General features: G+C 43.7%; 1 protein-coding gene across 1 annotated transcript in view; it reads right to left on the bottom strand.

Moving 5' to 3' along the window:
• The window catches only part of LOC106806401 (cardioacceleratory peptide receptor-like), an 81,440-nt gene that overhangs the window by 3,542 nt on the left and 63,055 nt on the right, over window positions 1-14,843 (bottom strand). Inside the window, exons 7-8 of the mRNA XM_014808326.1 lie at window positions 9,697-9,706; window positions 8,928-9,127 (exon numbers count right to left, since the gene is read on the bottom strand). Of these exons, the coding sequence (XP_014663812.1) occupies window positions 8,928-9,127; window positions 9,697-9,706 (210 nt within the window). The remainder of the gene's footprint in view (window positions 1-8,927; window positions 9,128-9,696; window positions 9,707-14,843) is intronic.

The raw sequence follows: 14,843 nt of genomic DNA, 5'->3' as shown, positions 1-14,843 counted from the left end.
ACGACGTGAACACTTCACGGAAGCCTATGTTAGGTTACAGATCAAATATTATTATATTTTTTATATAATATTATTTTATTATTTATTTTTTACTTTTTTATTTTAATGTCTTTTATCTTTTGATTTCTTATTATTTTTTGTTGTTGGGATGATGGCATGAATGGGATGAATTGGAATGGCGATGGCATGCGATGGGATGGGATGCGGTGGGATGGGATGCGGTGCGATGGTGCATGGCATGGCATGGACATGTCATTGGATGCATGAGGATGGAGGAATGGCGATGGCATGGCATGGATGTGGATAGATGACTGGATGCATAGTAGATAGATAGATAGTTCGATTTTTAGGGGTATTTTCCTTTCAACCAAGCGGTAACTAACTGAGTAACCCCACTGATTTCCCCGGGCAACGTCGGGTATTCCGCTAGTTTATGATGAAAGAAAGAAGTTGCTCACTTGGCGAAAATTTTTATTTTTTTCTTTCGCGGCTGTCGAGTTTCGAACTCCCGACACCTACCTATTAGGCAAGCGTTGCTACCACTGCGCTACAGCGCGAGCTTGGCAACGACGCAGTACTACATTGGTTAATGGTAGTGAGTAGTGACGTCGATCGATACAGCGGTATGGTATCGGCACCAGTGTTAAATAAAACGGCTTCAATTCAACTTTATCCTGTGTCATCATTGCGCAAAAGTGCGCCAATATTACCTTAACGAGTGGTTTAATGCATCGTTTACAGTCAATCATTTGAAATCATGCGGCAGAGATTGAGAGAACATAGCTAACAAAAAAATGGGCTGTTCCCTTTTATAGTATAGAAGCTAACAAAAAAATGGGCTTGTTCCTTTTAGTAGTATATGATAGGCCATGGCATGCGTTCACGTTTGCCGGCGAGGTGTAACCGCTTAAACAGGTAGCTAGAAGCTGTAGGGCGTAGATAAGTAGGGCCTACCTTCATTAATGATTATCAGACTTATGTGTTCTCTTCTATTCAAACAGATTCAGTCTAAATGATTATCTGCCCAACAACGGTTAGTAACCTGATCCACTATCAACAACGTTATTTCGTACAGTTGCCCTCTTATGTTATATTTGCGACGATGAGTCGTATTAAATTTTGATGTACAGGCAAACCCTTCAAAAAATACGACTAAACGACATGTAACCAAAAGAACGCCGCTTCGATCGCACGGCACGAGTGCGTTGCTATGGCGCGGAAAAGTTTGGGTCGTCTAATTACCGAAGGCTACACAAATAGGATACTCGCTGGAATTTTCTAATAAACACCGAAAGGCGCGCTATGAAAACATCAAATTTCACCGGAAAGCACCGAAAAGAAGCCAGTCCGGAGTGAAATGTAAAAAAAAAATCCACCGAAATGCTCCTAAAAATGATCCTGAACTCGGGCCCGAAATGATGGCCGATTTACATTGCCACAGGCCCATCTCTTGGATGTTTTTATAAGTAATGTTTTTTATAAGTACAATATGGTGGCATTTTTCAATAAAATAATGCGTTTTTTAATGTATTTACCACGATTTACGCTATTAGAAACTATTATGTTATTTTTACTGATTTCTCCGTTCTCTTCCTTGGATTTATTCATCGTCTTTTCATGCCTTTCGGTAGCATTTTTCTGCGTTTCAGTGCCCTTTTGGTAATATATATAGCCTATATTAATATTATGCTGTCTAAACACTAAAAAGCCGGTTAAAAAATTCGAAAGGCCCCTTTTTAACACACGAAAATACTCCGAAAGACACTAAGTAACACGAAATCCATTCAAAGCGCATCAATAAAAAACACTGAATCTACATAGAGCCTAATAAAAAAGACTCACCGAAATGCACGCATTAATGGTAGAAAACTATTTACAAGGCCGATGCTGCTCCTGCCTCCGAGTTTAATTTCGCCGCCAGTGCAAACGACAGTTAATAAATTCTAGACGATCGCAGCCCGCGATATACGCGCGAATGGCGACAGCGCCCCACTCGCTGGCGCCTTTTCATCCAATTCGCTGCCCTGTATGTACGAACTAACTACGCGAAAGCCTTTCTTGGGTTACTACAGAAGTAGCGCATAATCGCGTCAATTGAAGCAGTTCTTGCGATTGCAGAAGCCTTTTCGGACTCTGCACCGTACGGCACGAGAATAAATCGCATGCGTCGTTATGCTATTTTTTTGGTTGGGCGTTACGGTTTTCCTCTAGAAAAGCGATTTCCATTTATTTTAATTTCACGCCTGAACTTACTTCTCGCTACATATCGCGTTCCCATAGATGGTGCGCGACGAGGCTCTCTTCGGAGGCACTTTATCCAGGAGAATTTTCACACAACCAACGCCGCTTAATCAGCTTACTGCCCGCGTCGACGAGTTTCGACACGCCCTGCCACTAACTATAAGTTTAGTGTAGCGAAAGATACTTGGCGAATTAACGTCCTGTTACCAGTCTAATGAGAATCGTTGACGTTGCGCGTTTTCATTATTCGTAGCCATGTTGGTTCTCCTGGACGTTCATTGGCTAAGGCCGTTGATTGATGTTTGTTTAGACTGATGAATGCCACTAGAATTGCTTTGTTAGAGCCACAGGCCCTTGGCCAAGGCTCAAGTTTCGAAAAACTTAGTCTATTATTAAGAGCAAAGCCTATTATTACCTGGCTCGTACGTGCGAGGTTTTTTTATCAACCTCTTGACCCCGCGCTGCCCGCTGGCGACTGGCACGTTCGTGCGAGCACGTTGCATTCTTCCTCTCTAGCCCGTTTTGCCGTTTTTGATCTAATATTACATCGTACGCAGCTGTGTGCTTATTAGCAAAAAACTTCTGTCTACCCCTGCGGTCGATGGGAGGCCCTCATTTGCTGTTGTGCAGAAAAACTTTCGCCAGAAAAACTTGGGAACTCGCCTGCTCGCAGTTTACCTCACGGAGTCATCCATTATGATATACGCATATATAGCATGCACCGACTCCTACGGGCTATCTAAGAACGCCTACAAAAGTCACATTTACTGGCTTTACCTCTTATGGTGATCATTATGTTGATTATTACGTCGTCATTGTTTGATATATAGGTGATTATTTCTATGTACATGATAGAGGCATAAGGGCCCAAGGATAGATCGGAACATGGATAGATAGAATCGCTATGTATAATATTAAAACCAACCTTATTGGCTTTTCGCCTGCAGCTGCCGCTCGTTATATGAAGCGCTGCACGCATAATAAATACCAATTCATAATAAAAACTTATAATCACAGTTAGGAACTAGAAGTAGACGGTGTTCACACTTTTTATTCATATTTCATTGAACTTGCTAAGAAGAGCAGCTCAATTGCCAGCTCAGCTGTTTCATTGTATTCCTGCGCTCAACATTAACGTTTGCAAACAACTAGCTGAGACGGCTAGGATTACGGCTATCCGCGCAATATATGGGGATTGACGGCAGCGTTGGTCGGGGGTTGGCTGTGCTTCAATTATTAATGTGATTATTACGTCGTCAGTTTGTATTGTTATAGGTGCACATTTCTATTTACATGAATGAAGGCGTATTATTTCCGCATATATTATTATTAAAACTCAGCTTATGTATCCGCCCTGCAGCTGCCGCTCGTTACATGAAAGCCACTGACGCCATAATAAAATACAATTCATAATAAAACTTATACAACACACAGACTGTAAGAAGCAGAAGGTTGTTGACACTTCTGATAGATATTTTCATTGAACTTGCACAAGAACGCTGCTCATATGCAGCTCAGCTGTATCATTGTTTCCCGCTAAAATTATCGATGAGTCTGTTCGCGAGAATTTCGTTCATTCTTCTATGATTTCGCGTCACACAGCTCGGTTCGAAGAGAGAAATTTATTTTTTTAACAACTGTGAATACTGTTCACGTTCCAAATGTCTACCTCTTTGTCCCCACTAAAATTTGCGGGACTTGTTCTGTGCAGCTATCGGATTGTTGCGCGCGCCAATTCATTTCGGCGCACGGTCCATAGCTGCCAGCGCTGCATTACTCGTCGTAGGACGTTTCTCCGCGGTCGCATGCGCCTTGCCGCGGAACTGTGCGCCAAGATCTGGCGGTATAGCGCTTTTGGGATCCAAACCTCCTTTCCGCGCAACGCTTCTCTAGTATCCCGTCTCATCTTGGTTATGGTGTGTTCTCTCCCCGCGTGCTACTTATGACTTCACGTCTAGTTGCTGCCATCATATATTGACCGGTTTCGCGGTCGCATGCTGCCTTACTCTCCCTACTGCCTAATAATCTGCGAGTAGCGGCAAATATTCGGTATGCCTGCGCGTGGACAGCAGCTAGCCTTACTGCGTTTTTTGCGCTGCGCTCTACCGGCGTGCAAACACACAGCCGCGCGCTGTGGAGGTGAGGATTTGTTCATAATACACTCGATTGAAATCTGCATGCTTTACGTCATGCTCATGATAAAACTTAGACTGAAATCTGCTTTCACATTATATTAAAGCTTATAAAAGACTAATAACGCTTGAAGTCTGATTGTTAGACACTCTAACATGCATTCCATACATACATACTAAATTGATATACTAATATAATATTAGCTATTATATCATTTTTAAACAAGTGAAGTGTTCTGGTGTGTGGTTCACTACATATGAGCGTGCACTCGCTACGTACGGTATACCTAATACAATTGAAAAGGTCATCTTGATTGTCTTGATTTTCGCTTTTGGAATGAGACCTCTCGAACTAGCTCGTTTCGATTCGACCTTTCCATTAGATTGTCCAGCTACGTTCAAAAAGAGAATATAATAATAATGTAGTAATGTTTTATCACGATTGAACTCTAATTAGAATTTATTAAAAGCATTGGGAAATTACACGAATTACATAATATAGGTTATCTAATCATATCCTGCTCAAAGCACACAAACTATACGCATGACAAAACTCAATTGTTTTTTGCTCAAACTAATCTTCATTAGACTTGTACTGAGTAGATTAATGAATATGCGTTTCGCAGTGTTACATCCATAGAAATAATATAGATATAGTAATCTATATTATTTCAATGGTTACATCAGAGGTGCATTTCAGATTTATATGGCTGCTGTTCATGTTTTCTTGTTCTTCTGCACCATCTGTTGATACTGCCCCATTAAATTTCGGTAAATTTTGTATGAAACCAAATTCTGCGCTTTCTCACGTTTATACTCACAGTATAGCTATTACATTAAACATTAATCACTCACTTTCACACGCCCACCTACGCACGAATGTGTGATGCGCAAATGATATTTACCTCGTATGTAATTTTAATGTCTGGCGGCGTAATTTGATGGAATGAATTCAGGCAAATTTGTGTTTATTCTGAGCCTTTCTCATGTACCGTTCGATCAATGACTAATAGCTAACTCGATATCGTCACGCAGAATGAAGTTGACCAAGTTGGCAATTTTTGTAACACGACTAAAAGCCTGGCAACATGATGATACTTTCGCATCGACCCACTTCTGTCTATCATTCGACATATTATAGTCCGTTAGAGCTGCGACATGAGACCTGCTCCGTTACAGACCTGCTCCGTTTACTGACCGAAAATCTCCTATATATACGATATATACGCTATATATCGCTATATATACGCTATATAACGCGAATATACGCTATATACGCTATATAACGCATATATAATTATACGCTATATACGCTATATACGCCATATACGCTATATACGATATATACGCTATATATCGCTATATATACGCTATATACGATATATCGCTATATACGCTATATACGCTATATAACGCGTATATATACGCTATAATAATAACGGTTATATACGCTATAATATTATAACCTATATACATTATATACGCTATATACGCTATATACGCTATATACGCTATATACGCTATATACGCTATATACGCTATATACGCTATATACGCTATATAACGCTATATATATATACGCTACATAACGCGTATATAACGCGAATATACGCTATATAACGCATATATACGCTATATACGCCATATACGCGATATACGCTATATACGCTATCTCAATGGTATCTAAAGTCTGTCCTGGGGGCCTTGTTTATCTGTCAATAGCATATGCAATGGCGGATAGGGAATTGCAGTTCGTTGTAAAGATGTGAAGATGTGGAGTGTTTGAAAGGGGATGAGGTGGTAATGCGGTGGTATGAATAGCGGTTTTGTCAGTGTGCTAGGTCTCGCATGTAGGATGACGGAAACGTCTAAATCACGTTGGCATGGCAGGCGTGTGGCACTGTGCGAGCGACGGTGTTTCCCAGGTGGTGATGGTTGGGTGGGTCTAAATGCCTGGAGGACAATGATGGGGGAAACGCGACGAGCGTTGGTAAGAGTAAGTGTTGTGTGGGTGGTAAGCCTGTGGTATTAAAGGGGAACTTCAAGAAATCCACAGGGAATGAACAGCTTCGGTTCACGCGAGATTAGAGTCGCGAGAGTGCGAAGCACGAGGGCGGGGCGGCATTCCGCAAAATAAGTGCCGACTCAAAAAGTTGTTGTCAAATGTACGCAATTGTTGTATAGAAAAGAAATATTAAAATTGATTTATTTCTAGGGCAAAGATCGATAAACTAACGCTTCGGCGAGAGGAAAGTCGAGAATATTCAGTGTGTTTCCTGAACACACCTCACTCTCTCACGAGTGGTGTTTCAGTCCCAAATATGCATGCGGGAGCCGTGATTAGAAGTGTCTAGGAAATGAGAGCAATATGGAAGTGATCGCTGTTTGGCGTTTGGGTGGTGGACCGGGTGTTAAAAACTAATTTTTTGAGTAAAAAAGAAATATGTGTTTTCTTTACCTACCGACCCTACCCTTCTAAAAAAATTGAGTTGGAACGGTAAACAGACCATTAGATACTTATTTTATACCTAATATCGAATTAATATCAGCAGTTTGTAATGAATTGATGACTGTAGGAATTGGAAATCCTAATTATCAGCAGTTTGTTTGGTCAGCCATTAATCTAATTCCAGGAGGCTTGTCTGGGTGCAGGCCTGCTAGAACATCACGTGTCTGTGGGCCGCTGTCTGGGGTTTAACATGTTTTGATAAAGAAACTACATGATTCAAGGTGCAGGAATTTGGGTGACACTGCGGCAGGAATAAACATGCCATTTACTTGACTGAGCGAAACACTGGTCACTGGCTGTTGTGTAGCCTACGAACTGGATGATTGTTATTGCAAGAAACAAGGCATATCTGATAGTTCGGAAAGTCATAGCTTAAGCAGCAGGAGATACAAAGGTGGATATTAACTTGTAACTTAACGTCAGGCTAGCAAAGTGTTTTTCCGCGGCGTCAATACTGCACCAGCGGTGAACGTGAAGATGTGGTGAGCACATGTTCGTGAAGAGCCGTTCATTGAGACCCGATTTTGGGATATCCCAACGGGGGCATCCAATGAGGGGCGCATTCCTTATACTTAAAAATACACTTAGCGAATAAAAATTTGCTGTTTTTTTTATAGTATGACATCACAATTCAAATTTCTATTCTTAGGAAGTATGCATCATATCTATCTGTTTCTTTAACTTTCGTTCTGGACTGTTTAGTATGTACTTCTGCCACTTCACGCCATTATTTTCAAAAGTATAATAATATTTACTACATTTAACACGTTTAGCTAGACCACCCCTCCCCAGAATAAACTATTGGGTACATAGATAATGAATCCGCCGCAGCAACTGACCGGGAACACTTCACGCGGAAGCCCTCATGTAGGTTACGACGCATCAAATATTATTACTAGTGTGGGAGTGGAGGGGAGAGGGAGTCATTATTAATTTCTATTTCGTGGCGCGTTTTTTAATTAAATTAATGTCTTTTTATCTTTTGATTTCTTATTATTTTTTGTGTTTGGTGGGGAGAGTTGGCGATGGAGGGAGGGGGCATGCGCAATGGGGAATCGGCAGGGGGCGCCGCGGGGGAGAGTGCGGCAGGTGGGCGCACGCCGGCGATGCGGCGCCGGTGCGACCTCGGGATGGCGCGCAAGCTCGAGGCGAGCGGAGTGTGTCCATACGCCGGCAGTGGAGGGGCGATGCATCCGCATGAGCGGAGGGGATCGGCGCGCACTCTGGGATGCATGGATGGAACTGGCGATAGTATGATGTGACTGCATAGATACGATCAGTTCCGACCTTTTTAGTCTATTTTTCCTTTTCACACCAGCGTAACTAACTGAGTAACGCGCTCCCACTGATTCCCCCCGGGCAACCGTCGGGATTCGCTAGTTTTATGATGAAAGACAAGAAGTTGCTCAAAATTGGCGAGAAATTTGTATTTTTTACTTTCGCGGCTGTCGAGGTTTTCAACTCCTCGACACCTACAACGCTATTAGGCAAGCAGTACTACACCCCACTGGCGCCACAGCGCAGAGCTCGCACGAGACGCGTACTAACATTGTTACATGGTAGTGATATGACGTCCGATCGATACAGCGGTATGGTATCGGTACCAGTGTTTAAATACAACGGCTTCAAATTCAACTTTATCTCCTGTTTCTATCATTAGCAAAAGTGCGCCAATATTGTACTCTAGCGAGTGGTAATGCATCGTTTACAGTCAATCAATGTTGAAAATCATGCGGGCAGATTCAGAGATAATGCTAACAAAAATGGGCTGTTCCTTTTATAGTATAGGATAAAAGCATAACACACCACAGCTCAACGCGCGCGCACACGCGCGCGCGCACGCACGGCGACGCACGCACGCACGCACGCACACACATCCCCACATCACAGCACACCCAGCATGCACACCGGCGCACCAGTCGGGAAACACACACACACACACACACACACACACACACACGCGCGGTCCCCCACACACACACACACATATCATATACCATATATAATATATATATAATACTACTAGTACAATACGAAAAACTCACCGTAGCTGCCGCGATGTTTGGTACTAAAGAGACAGTATATGAGTGGGTTTGCGGCAGAATTCAAAGGCGCGAGAGCCTGAACCAATCCGCTGACTTTTACATCAAAGTTTGGTAACTTTCCGTAGACGTCCAGGAGGTCGTAAAAGAAGTACGGACTCCAACATATGATGAAAACTAGAAGAGAAACGTCACAGCTGGTGCTTCGCGGGGGTTTCAATTAAACGGGTTTTTAGGTTAATGGTGTGAAATAGAAGGAATCAATCAAGTATCGCTGGCGAACCAAGCGAGAAGCTGAAAACTGCTAATAGTCAGGGCGATGGGCGTATACACAACCCACAGGGAAAAAGCTGCATCTGTCCGAATAACACGCATGATGTGCAAGGTAACCCATCAGGGACCGCATGCTAACTAAAATAGTCGTTAGCGTTGAAAGGCGCAGGTATACTGTACTGTTTCTTAACTAGGCAAATAACTGAAACGACTAAGTTCAGCCAGACTAAAGGCAAACAGACGGACCGACGAACGGCCTGCCAGACGGACGAACGGACGGACGGATACACACACACACACACAGGGCATCAGTCACACACCACACCACACACACACACAGCACAGGTCACACGAACACATACACACACACACACACGACACAAGCCACACAACACGAACACCACACACACACACACAAACACACGCACACACACAGCACACACATACACACACACACATAAACACACACTCCAGCACAGCTCACGATCACCACACACACCAGGTCGCTTCTGCAGTCCACGACACGAGTCACGTGACTAACACAACCACCAAAAATAATGTAATGACAAATAATGGCATGTCCACGTGGGCAATGAAATATCAACAAATGCCACACACCAGCGAGCATCTAGCAAGGAGTGAAGTAACCTGTAATGTTAAGTTGATTTCGCGATGAGAGACAATAACTGTTACACAAGCTATCAAGTACTATACTAAACTTGATATATAAGTGGCAATCAATTAGAGTAAATTCAGCTTATATTATTAGCTGAGTTCTTTCACTTTTAAATCAAAGCTATGAATGGTCTGCTTCTAGCGTGTGTGGTCTTCTCTCGATGAAGTTTGTTATCTAATTAAGTAGAAGACTGTGCTCACGCGTAATTTTTTTCTCGGAGCAAGGAGTCGGGATATGCCTATATTGACCACAATGGGACAGGTCGATTGCGGTTGAGAAGTCTCCTGTCTTATGATTTTTCGACGTGTTCTAGATGGAGAAAAGCGTTCTCTCGACAAGACAGGCACTCTCGCTAGTAATTAAACGATCACAGGGACTCCGTCTCCATCCCATTAGATGTCGCAGACTACTGAGATTCCACGCTGGTCCTAGTTGTCAAGTGACCACGCTGCCATGTTGCTGAGGATACAGAGAGATGAAGAATATAATAATGCAAGAGTAGTAATGTAGGTTTAGTTTATACCGGAGAGCGTTGAGTTTTTGCAAGGTGATGTATGAGTAACTCTTTTTGAGGAGATGGATTAGTATAAGATATCTGCTAGTTAAAACTCCATTTGCGAGAAATTTTAGATCTCACATACCTAATCATATACATATAAATATCGTAAATATATCAGTATATATTCATAATATCCATGTGATTCTCTCACGGACAAATGTAGAGCTCACGACAGATACATCTTAATACGCATATAGTTAACATATAACACATTAGAGATGATTTTGTATGTTATTAGATACAAGCAGCTGGAATCATATCAGAATTTATGAAATCGTATGGTAATCTTGTGTGCGAGAGTAGGATTAATGTAACTCACAAAGGGAGCATGTACGCGTAGTGAGAGTGTAAAGATAGCGAGATAGAATGAGAGCGAGAGAGAGAGAGTTAAGTCCATAGTATATAAAAGAATGTGGATAAAGAATGTTTATGTAAAGCTATGATTAGAGTACAATGGTGATACCTCCCACCACGCGCTTGCATTTCAGATTTATATATGGGCGATGGGCTAGTTGAGCAGTATGAAGATAGGTACGCAAGATGTGTGTCTATGATGGAGCAGAGAATGCGTAGCGGGCATGAGATAGATAGTAATAGCTACACAGGTTGTTGATGTAATTCGCTGCGCTGTCCTATGTATACTATTAGTTTTTTTTTCGGTTAGAGATCTACTTTGTGATGTAGTAACCAGAGAAACACTTTGCTGGCGCGCCGAGTTGGCTTTCTCACTGTTTATACTCACAGTTTTATAGTATTAGATTAAACACTTAGATTCACTCTGACTATTTCACTATCACGATCAACTACAGCGTCGAACTCCATCGGTGCGATATGACATAGCAGCGAAAGCCTAGGTGCCATAGCCATATGCGCACACGATAGCAGACTGATACGTTATGAGGACCTGCGTTGGGATGCGCTATGGCAAAATTATGTAATGTCATATGTTCTGGCGGCGTCAATTGATGGAAACTACTGAGCAATTCAGTCTAGGTCTCAAGCATATATTGTAGCCTTAGCGTTTAGAAAATATCGTAGGTAGCCTTTCTCCATTGTCTGCATAACTCACCCGTTCGGATCAATGTACGTAAATACTTAACTAATATAATCTTATCGCATGTTTACACGTTGCGATCATGTCACCGAGTAGCACGAGAAGCCGAGGACAATAGCATCAAGTTATGCTTGGATCTCGTTAGGATGTTCATAATCTTAAACGTCCATGATAATCCCCACAAGTAGCGCACATATATATATTGTCACACGCAGGGATTTTCACCAAAGCAGACCCTGGTCTGCGCGATTTCTTTTACAATAGGCTATCAGGCTCAATCCAATCTGACTGTAGATATGATGCTGTGGGCAGCTCTGAACGCTGGGTCTTAACCTTTAGCTTGGTTTTTGGCGCACAGAATTTGCTTGTCCTATGCTTTGCTCTGTTTTGCAAGCCCCATGTAATTGGTTTAATCATGTGTTTACAGATGACAGAGTCGCTTTACACATTAAAGAAGACCAGGGAACACTCATTGATGACCAGTCTGTTCGACAAGTGCGAGAAGAATTCTTACGCAGCTCTGTCTATCATTCACGCACAACAAGCTTTATATAGCATAGGGGTCCGTGAGAGCAGTCAGAGGGCGTATGCATTCTGACATCCTGCTCCCGGTACAACCGTCCATAGCTACCAGTTTCATACTCGTGGATACCATGACCGAATAATCTCGCTATAACTATATCGATGATATACGCTAAATGCGCTATAAGTATAACACGCGTCACATATTAGTAAGAGATAGATGAAACAATACGAGTGTAGTATGTTGCTTATTATACGTCTATATAACGACTATATAAATATCCGTCGAGAGGGGTATATATTGTTAATCGCTATTACTCCATTATATAAACGGTGAGTCATTGACTCTACGGCTATATGAATATCATGATTGTTACTGTCGATATAATTCACGAGAGTACGCTATAGCTAAGCGATATATCGCTTAGTACGCTATATTAACCAGCACTATAGTATTACCCGCATGATATTCATGTAAACATAGAGATACGCGTCTACTACTAATAATTGACGAACGTTATGATACTAGAATGCATTTATGTGGCGAGTAACCGATAATTATAACCTATATACGCTATATAACCTATATACGTTATATACGACTATATACGCTATATACCGCTATATACGCTATATACTGGCGCTCATATGATTCGTAAACCTGTCAAAGCCAGCTGCTGAATATTAGTGTCGTTCTTTTCTATATATAATCACTGCGCTTATTAGTTAATTAAAGAAGTATGATGAGGACCCGCATAGAGCGTGGCACTAACGGCGCTATAAACATGCTCTCTAGTCTGTTTGGCAGCTCTCGTCCTGGTTGGGTTTTCTGTTGTGGTAGTCTGGCTGGTTTTGGGACTAATCCATCTCGTTCACCCTTTGTTTGCACAGATTAGTCAATAAATGATATTTCGGCTTATTTTATATTGCCCATGTGGGAAATGGATGCCCGATGTGTAGCAAGTATCATATTCGGCCTGAGAATTATGATATTTGATTGTAAGTTTTAAAGTTCTAGAATTATGCACCGAGCTAAGATTAATTCGGTTGAGGCATCTTAAATATGATTCGGCTAAGATTACGACCAACTATACACAGTTTCGCATAACTACGCTAATATACGCTATATAAACGCAATATATACGCTATATACCCATATACGCGATATACGCCTATATACCTATGGTATCAGGACAAATAAACCCGCCCGACAATTACGCCGCCCCCGGACAATACCTCCGGACAATTACCGCCCCGGACATGTTACGACCGGCCCATGCCATTCAACCCCCGGACAATTTACCCCCCGGATAATCCTCCCCCGCGGACAATTACCCCCGACATTTAACCGCCCGGACTTTACCTGCCGGAACAATCAACCCCGCCGGAACATTTTTACGACCCGGACATTTACCTCCGGACATTTACGCCCCGGACAATTACCCCCCGGAGCATTTAACCCCCCGGATATATAAACATTTACCCCCGGACATCCGCCCCCCCGACAATTACCTCCCGGACAATTTCAAAGGAGGAGTTCACGGAGGACGACGGAGAAGGTAATTCGGAGGAGGAGGGATATAGGAGGAGGTAGAGTAGGTAGACGGAGGTGCAAGTGGTGGTTGAGGAGGAAGGAGAACAGGAGCGGGAGAAATGGAAGCGTGCCCCTCTCTACCTCCATCCCCTCCTCCACCTCCTCTCCTCCTCTCCTCCTCTCCTCCTGCCTCCACCTTCTCGCCTTCTCCTCCTCCCTCCATCCTCCACCATCCTCTTCCCACCTTTTCCCCCTACTTCCTCCTCCACCTCTTTTCTCCTCCCTGCTTCCTGCCACCTCGCACCTCCTCCTCCTCTCGCTCCACCACCTTCTCCCCTTCTCCTCCACCACCGTGGCCGCTCGCTATTCTCGCGCTTCTCTACTCCTCCTCCTCCACCGTTCTCTCCCTTCTCCCCCCTTCTTCTCCACCACCTTCTAACCCCGTTCTCCCCTCCTTCTCCTCCGCCTCCTCTTCCTCTCTCATCCTCTCCTGCTCCTTCTCCACCTTCTCGGCCTCCTCCTCCTCTCCTCCTCCTGCCCTCCTCCTCCTCCGCCACCTTCCCCCCCTCATCCTGCACCACGTTCTCTCCACGCGTTTCCCCCTCTTCCTCCTCGCACCTCCCCCTCCTCTTCGCTCCTCTGTCCTCCTACCCCCCCTGCCTCCACCTCATCCTCCTCCTCTCTCCTCCACCTTCTGCCCGCCCTCCTGCCTCCACCACCTTATTCCCCACGTTCTCCCTCTCCTCTCCCTCCTCCTCCTCCTCCTGCCTCCTCCTTCCGTCCTCTCCTTCTCCCTCTCGAGCACCTTCTCCCCCCTTCCTCCTTCCCTCCCCACCTCTCCCCCTCCCTCGTTCTACAACCACCTTCTTCTCCCTCTCTCCTCCTCTTCCTCCTCGACTTCTCCGCCCCTGGCTCCTCCTCTTAAACCCACCCTCTGCCCTACCTCTTTGACGCTCCTCCTGGGTATCACTGGTTCAACAATGGATAATAAACATCAAGTGGAGTAAGTTGTCCGGGGTAAAAGTCCGGGGGTAAATGTCCGGGAGTAAATGTCCGGGGGGTAATTATCCGGGGGGTAAATGTCTGGGGGTAATTGTCCGGGGGGTGATTGTCCGGTTGGTAATTGTCCGGTTGGTAATTGTCCGGTGGGTAATTGTCCGGGGGTAATTGTCCGGGAGTAATTGTCCTGGGGGATTGTCCGGGGGGTATTTTGCCTAGAACCATACGCTATATACGCTATATAACGCGTATATACGCCATATACGCTATATACGCTATATAACGCGTATATACGCCATATA

This window comes from Priapulus caudatus, unplaced genomic scaffold (genome assembly GCF_000485595.1).
Source record: "Priapulus caudatus unplaced genomic scaffold, Priapulus_caudatus-5.0.1 Scaffold158, whole genome shotgun sequence".
Classification (NCBI taxonomy): Eukaryota; Metazoa; Priapulida; class Priapulimorpha; order Priapulimorphida; family Priapulidae; genus Priapulus; species Priapulus caudatus.
The sequence above is the reverse complement of the archived record's forward strand: the minus strand, read 5'-3'. Positions and strand labels throughout refer to the sequence as shown.